General features: G+C 40.6%; 1 protein-coding gene across 1 annotated transcript; it reads right to left on the minus strand.

Annotated features, from left to right (window-relative positions):
• Positions 1-4,116: 4,116 nt before the first annotated feature.
• Positions 4,117-6,009, minus strand: LOC110906595 (glutamic acid-rich protein-like). Its single transcript, XM_035982943.1, has 2 exons — positions 5,424-6,009; positions 4,117-5,333 (listed from the first exon to the last, which is right to left on the minus strand). Exons 1-2 carry the CDS (start codon positions 6,007-6,009, stop codon positions 4,117-4,119), a joined length of 1,803 nt encoding a protein of 600 aa, XP_035838836.1.
• Positions 6,010-8,055: the final 2,046 nt, after the last annotated feature.

Consider the following 8,055-nt stretch of genomic DNA (forward strand, 5'->3'; position numbering starts at 1 on the left):
GGAGCAAGGGAAGCATGCCAGGACCTGAATGTTGTCACTGGTACGTTCCCTATAAATCAACAGTTTGCATTTGTTCTATTTGACACTGGTGCCGACTATAGCTTTGTATCATTATAATTTAAGAATATGCTTGGGTTAACTGCTAGTAAGTTAGACATTCCGTACTCAATCGAACTGGCTAATGGGAAACTAGTTGAAACGAATGAAGTCATCAGAGGATGCGTGATAGAACTGGGAGGACATGAATTTACGCTTGATCTACTACCGGTCGAGTTGAGAAGCTTTGACGTGGTAGTAGGGATGGATTGGTTGTCAAGCAACAAAGCCGAGATTGTTTGTCACAAGAAGACCATTCACATCCCAATGGCGGATGAAGAAACGATTGTAGTACACGGAGAGAAGCGGGATATGCCTCTGAGGATCATTAGCTGCCTAAAAGCTCTGAAGTGTTTGAAGAAGGGATGTGTTGCCTTCTTGGCACATATCGTTGATAAGGGAGCCACTGAACTAAAGATCGAAGACATTCCAGTCGTAAAGGAATATCCTGAAGTCTTTCAACAAGACTTGCCAGGATTGCCACCTCAAAAACAAGTCGAGTTTCACATTGACTTAGTTCCAGATGTCGCGCCTGTGGCTAAGGCACCCTATCGACATGCGCCTTCGGAGATGCAGGAGTTGCCAACACAACTTCATGAGCTGTTAGACAAAGGATTTATCCGACCAAGCTTCTCGCCTTAGGGAGCTCCACTTTTGTTTGTTAAGAAGAAAGATGGTAGTTTTCGCATGTGTATCGACTAGCGGGAGCTGGACAAGCTGATAATTAAGAATAGATACCCTCTACCAAGAATTGATGACCTATTCGATTAGTTGCAAGGTTCAAGTTTCTTCTCAAAGATCGATCTTCGATCAGGTTATCACAAGTTGAGAATACAAGAGGAAAGTATTCCCAAGACAGCTTTAAGGACTCTTTATGGACATAACGAGTTCCTGGTTATGCCGTTTGGTCTGATAAACTCTCCAGCTGTATTCATGGATTTGATGAACAGAGATTGTAAGCCGTACCTCGACAAGTTCGTGATTGTGTTTATTGATGACATCTTGATCTACTCGAAGACGAAGGATGAGGACGAACAACATTTAAGAGCTATTTTAGAGCTACTTAAAAAGGAGAAGTTGTACGCAAAGTTCTCGAAGTGCGAGTTCTGGTTACGCGAAGTTCAGTTTCTGGGTCATGTGGTTAATGGAGATGGAATTCATGTGGATCCCACAAAGATCGAAGCGATAAAGAACTGGGAGACTCCAAAGACGCCAACCGAGATTCGACAGTTCTTAGGTTTGGCTGGTTATTATCGAAGGTTCATTGAGGGTTTCTCGAAAATCGCTCAACCTTTGACCTCCCTTACTCAGAAAGACAAGAAGTTTGATTGGGGAGACAAACAGGAAGAAGCATTTCAGCTGTTGAAAAACAAGCTTTGTGACGCACCAATCTTATCACTACCAGAAGGCACGGACGACTTCGTTGTATATTGCGATGCTTCACGCCAAGGTTTAGGCTGTGTGTTGATGCAGCGGCAAAAGGTTATAGCAAATGCCTCTCGCCAGTTAAAGGTCCACGAGAAAAATTATACCACGCATGACTTGGAGTTAGGCGCGGTGGTATTTACGTTAAAGATCTGGCGACATTACTTATATTTCACGCGATGTAGAATCTATACTGATCACCAGAGCCTATAGCACATATTTAACCAAAAGGAGCTTAACATGAGGCAAAGATGCTGGGTTGAACTATTGAACGACTATGATTGTGAAATCAAGTATCACCTAGGGAAGGAGATTGTGGTCGCCGACGCCATGAGTCGAAAGGAAAGGATCAAGCCCATAAGGGTTAGGGCTTTGGAAATGATCATACAAACGGACCTCTCATTGCGCATTCGTGTCGCGCAGAGAGAAGCTCTTAAAGAAAGGAATATTGAGGATGATTATCTCCATGGGATGGAGAAGCAGTTGGTGCCGAATGGGGAAGGAACTTTATGCTTCATGAAACGAATTTGGGTTCCTTTGTTTGGTGGTTTGAGGAAGGTTATCTTTGATGAAGCTCACAAATCTCGATACTCGATTCACCCAGGAGCGGATAAAATGTACCAAGATCTTAAGGATTTCTATTGGTGGCCAAGGATGAAAGGCGATGTTGCGATATATGTTAGCAAATGTTTAACTTGCGCCAAGGTAAAGGTCGAATACCAAAAGCCTTCAGGCCTCTTGCAACAACCTGAAATACCCCAGTGGAAGTGGGAACAGATTTTGTAGGACCATATTTGACAGTCGTTTGAATCAATCAGAGCTAGCAACTACCGAAAATGCAGCGGAAATACAAAATCGGCATGAATCAAAGCAGAAATGATTCACTTTAAAACAGTTTTCTCATTAACTCTTCACAAAATACACGAGCAGCAGTTCAGCTACACGGGAGACATGAACGTGCAAAATGAGAAAACAACACAACTATTTATAGGGGTGGGGGTTTCGCTTATATGACATGTCCATATGAGCGAAATCAGCTAGTTGGGATTTCGCTAATATGACACATGTTCATAAAAGCGAAATCATGACATGAAAACCAAACATTTACACTTCAACACCCTATACATTACATAATTAACACATCTAGACCCTATACATTGATCAACTAAGACTAAGACGCAGGCTTTAGACATTTGTGCACAACAAACTCCCCCTTGGATATAGCCGCAGACTTCAGTCTAGGTCTTTGGGTCTTCACAACGACTTGAACTTTTCTTCATGCTGCTTAGGCTTTCTCCTAAGAGTGTTCCTTATCATGTCGTTCTCTTTCTTTCTCTTCTTATCCTCTTCAGCTTAAATATGCATCCATTTGCCTCTGTTCTCATCAAGCTTTTGACATTCACGAGCAGCTTTCCTTTTGACTTTCTCCTCGAGCGACCACCATGAAGACTTCCATTTACTTTCAGAGTTGATACTTTTCTGAAAGCAAAGGGTTGCAACTCGCTGAAATTGCATGTCCTGCTCTCTGTCCTCTGGCTGATAATGATCTTGTTTATGAAAAGACATTCGATATCCTTTGCAGAACAATTCACAAGCCACATAGGATCATATACATGAATCTCTCTCAATTCTCCACCTGCTCTGTAAGTAATCACTGCTTTAGTAGTAATACAACTATAAACCCAGCCCATGAAGCCTTTGTAAAACTCTTGCTCCATTGGTGGCACTAGTATAGTCTTCATCGTTTTAGGCTTTTTCACATTCAGTATCGTCTCTTCAATACCTGTCACTGGATCTCTTATTGTAACTCTCTTCGGATAGTGTGGCTTCCAGTGTTTGAAGTCTCTCAAAGCCTCGAACTTTATCAATCCCCACATAGCAATGTCATTCTTCCTGACAGTATATCCCAAAGTTCTAACCTTTGACAACTCATCCACATCCCACCATGGAAGTGACATAATATCATGTAACTTTTCAAAATACTGAACTCCGCATTCCCTCCTAATAGCATACACATTAACTTGAGGCAGAAAACCCCAGCTAATAATGTCACCGAGAGATACGCTTCGATCACGTTGATAATACTTCAAAGGTCGTTTGAACTTCCTCTCGTGACTTTCTTTGAACCATTTCTTTCGTTCTTCCTTTTCTATATCTTTTTGAGTGCCATCAAAGTTTTTATCTTTCAAAATTTCAGCAACTTTTCTTCGCAGCTCATCACGATTCTCCTCAGTAAGGAATTCCATCAACGTTGGCAACTGTGAAGTATCTTCATTAACGCTTTCATCATCTGTCCAGTCTTCCACTTCAACTCTATCATACAAGTCAGCCTCTTCAACATATCGATATTCATACTCAGGCTGCTGATTTATGTCAAAGGCATTCAACTCTTCTTCAAACTTGGCTTTCATTTCTTCTTCAAAATCGAATTTAAAGTCAGGATTCACTAAGCGAGTCATTTCTTTAATTGCTTCCAACGTGTAAGTATGGAAATGCTCTCCTTCTTCATGATAAGTATCCAATCTCAGAATCAACTTCTGAGCTTGTTGAACATTCTGTGCATCACCTGACTCCCCCTGTCTGTCACTCTCCCCCTTATTCTTCGTTCACAGAATCGTTCATCAAATCATCAACATTCTTCTCAGTGGAAGCCTCAGTAACTTTCAACCATGTACCACCCTGAGCATCATCGTCATCGTTGTCAGAACCATGACTGCTCGCAGAATATACTTTCTCATCTTTTTCATCTTCCTCGTCATCCTCCTCATCTTCATCTTCTTCATCACTATCTCCAATCAACTCATCCAGAGGAGTATAATCCTCAAAAAGACCAGAAACAGCAGAGATAGGCTCGGGATTTTCAACAACCATTGAAGGAACAATCGATCTCTCAGTCACTGCAGAACTACTTCCAATGCCTATGCCCTTGTCTTTCACCTGCTCATCAATTTTAGCTTGACGTTCTGCTCTGAGCTCTTCAACTTGCAGCTCTTCAAACTTTTGCTCTACAGACATTCCGAGCATGCTTTCAACTACTATATTCAACATGTAGAACTCGTGGTCTCTGAACGCTTTAGCTGCTTCAAGCTCTTTGTTCTTCAACTTAAAGTATTCATTTTGCTCATCTCGACGAGCTTTTTCTTCCTCAAGCTCAGCAACTCTCACCTTCAAGATGTCTATCTCTGACTGATCAGAATCAATCTTTTTCACCAACTCTTTGTTATCATTCTCCAACCTCTTCACACGCATTTCTAGAATTCTTTCACGACATATAACTTTCTTGTTTTCAGTGGCTAGCTTCTTGTTCTCAGCAATCACTTCATCAACCTTCTTTTCAACATTCTTTACTTGTGAGGTGTTTGCGAAATCAAAATCTCCTACATCATCAAGGCTCACATTCAAATTCGAAGGAATATTTGGAAAATTTCGAAACCCCGCAGAACCAGGTGTTAGTTGACCTTGGGTGAGTGGAGGTGTTTGAAAGATTTCTTGTGAGGTGAATAGTGTTTGTTGTGGTGGTGGTGAAAGATGTAGTGGTGACAGATGTCTTGGTGGTGTTGGTTGTTTTGGTGGGGAAGAATGTTGTGGTGGTGTAGGTTGTCGGGGTGGTGATTGGATTGGTGATTGTGGTGGTGTTTGTTCATGTAAAGGTGTTGGTGGTTTCCTGGTTTCCTTGGTTTGTTTCTTCTTTAGCACAATCTTTGGCTTTGATATCTTTGGCGTAACCTTTCTGATCTTTGGAGATATGACTTTCTTACGAGCTCCAGCTTTCTTTCTACCACCTGGAGGAGATTGTGATTCGGAGACATGTTCTGGAGAAGGATCATCATTGTCCTTTTCCTATCTCTTTCTCTTTCTCAATAACTTCTCTTGTTCTATTGCTTCCTAAACTTTTCGTAAACGTTCGGTTTCATCAACTTCCTCTTCTGAAGAACTTGAGGAGCTTGTAGTGTCTTTATCCACATCATCTTCCTCAATGTCATCAACAACTTTATCTTTCCCTTTCTGAGCTTCAACATTCACAACTTGATCAACTTCAGCAACCACTGTTGGCCCTGTCTCTAAGACATCAGTATCAAACAACATATGTTCATCAACGTTAAATGGATCTTCCTCCGCAGCTACCACGGTTTCATCTTCTTCAGGCTCATCGATCAAAGACGTTTTAGCAGCTTTCTTTTGCTTCTTCTTTGGTTGTGAAGAAGATCTCTCAACCTTTTGAACAATAGGAGTGGCCTTTCTACGTCTTCTCCCTGTTTCTTTCACATACCACTCATTCTTGGTGTTTTTGAAATCTTTAAGAATCTTCAGCTCTTCAGCATACACTGCCTCTTTCATTTCAGCTTCATTTCTCCAGTTCTGATGATCAACTGGATCTGGGTCAACATAGTTTGCATCTTTTATGAAACCAAAGAATTCAGCACCAACTGTCGGTTCTGGGTGATTCGGGTGGTATCTCACAAGCTGTTTAAGCGTATCATTGCTCATGTGTGATTGTTTCAACAAGTCATTCTTTATGTTTCTGTCAATCTCAGGATAAGCGTGATCAATCAACATCTGCACGAACCTCGGATACATCTAACTCTTGCTATCTGTCTTGATATTCTCAGCCATATAATGAAATACAATGTGTGAGAAATTGTACTTTTTGTTCAACACTAACGTCGTAACCACTTTCATTTGATAGTCTCGCATCGCATCATAACCTCCTTTCGTATGGCTCAAAGACATCAATACACAGTGAATCAGGAACTTGTATGGATTCTGAAACTTCGACTTTAAATAGTTCCCAGCATTCAAAGCTCCTTGATAACCCATTCTTAGCATACAGCCTTTCACCATTCTTTCTGGAAATCTCGTTGGCGACTCTGCCTCATCTGGAAAGTTAACAACTTCACGGATAAGCGCTTCAGTGACTAGAATTTTCTCCATCTTGCCATGCACTTCAACAATTGATGAAATTACTTTTTTCTGATCATTGTAACTTGCATTTTTCCAGAAGCGTTCTATGTGAGATTTGTACAGTGGTCGTTGATCAGTAAGCGCTTTCTGTATGGGAATACGACCCATGAACTCCAATATACCACTGAACTTTACCAACTCTGGATTTTTCTGAATATCCAAATCACAACAACTATTGTGAAGAGGATCAAAAACGACAATGGAACCCTGCACATCATCATCACATACACTGAATCAGAATTACTTAGAAAAATTTCAAAAATTTACAAGTGATTACAAAATTTTCAATTGAAAACCCTAAGTGCATAATGAGCGAAATCAGAATTAACATAAGAACGAAAACACATTGACACTAAGGGCGAAATCACTTAGCACTTTGGGCGAAAGCATCTCATGTACACAAAAGCGGAATCACTAAGTGTACACAAAAGCGGAATCACTATTGTCTTAATAAGCAAGATTACAGGATGTACAGATGAGCGGAACCACATGAACCCACTAATATGTTAACATGAGAAATCCGACACATAGGGTTTGTTTTAATTTCAATTTTGACCTCTGTTGATGCAAAGGATGTCTGTTGACTACGTCTACATGAAGTTCTAAGTCAAGATTGGTCAACAGGGGTTTAAACTGTCAAATTTAGAAAGTTATGATTTAGGTCCGCTTTTAAGGTCATTAGTATAGAGGTCCGCTTTTATGTACATTAAGTCTGGTTCGCTTATAAGTCCTTGGAGCGAACCACATAGTCTATATATAGCATTGTCTTATCAGCGGATCTATAGACGTGTATGTGTGCTCAGGAGCCAGAACTCTGTCAAAATTACATTTGAAAGCAATAAAAGCAGTGGAATTGAAAGGACAAGCTGTTGTAACATCATATGTACTGATTCCGCCTTTATATGTGATGAGGAGCTACCTTGACTGACGTTTTATGTTAAACAACGGTCCAACAAGTGGTATCAGAGCTCAGGACGAGGAGTTCATACTACTACAGCTTATATCTGTAGAAATTTCTCTTTTGTACTCACTTTCTCTCATACTTTTTCGGTTTTTCAGTGGTTCCTATGGTTGAAATTGTCTGAAAATTGAATATATTTTGTAAAACATACTAATAACAAACCCTAGAAAGTTTTAGATTGAAATTCGGACTAAAAATTGTTAAAACCGGATAAACACAGTGGTTCGTTTTTTCGAACAAACGGTTCGCTTTTCTGGACAAAATTGTTAGGTTCGCTCGTAATACTTAACAGGTTCGCTCGAATTACCTGTTTGGTTCGCTCATTCAGACAATTTTACTGGTCGATCTGCTCGAACGGACATAATCAGTTCCGCTCGAACATACACTTTGTGATCCGCTCGAACGTGATTACTTGGTCCGCTTATCTGTTCAAGAGCAGATTCGCTTATACGATCCAACACAAACGGTCCGCTTTTACAAACATTATTGGTCCGCTCGAACGAACATTGTCTGGTTCGCTCGAACAGCTCATTGGCTCGCTTATTTGAACTACATAGATCTGCTTTTGTGGTTCTGTTTTCAAAAGTTTTGGAAAATTTTCTATGTATTGG

This window comes from Helianthus annuus, chromosome 14 (genome assembly GCF_002127325.2).
Source record: "Helianthus annuus cultivar XRQ/B chromosome 14, HanXRQr2.0-SUNRISE, whole genome shotgun sequence".
NCBI classification, from domain to species: Eukaryota; Viridiplantae; Streptophyta; class Magnoliopsida; order Asterales; family Asteraceae; genus Helianthus; species Helianthus annuus.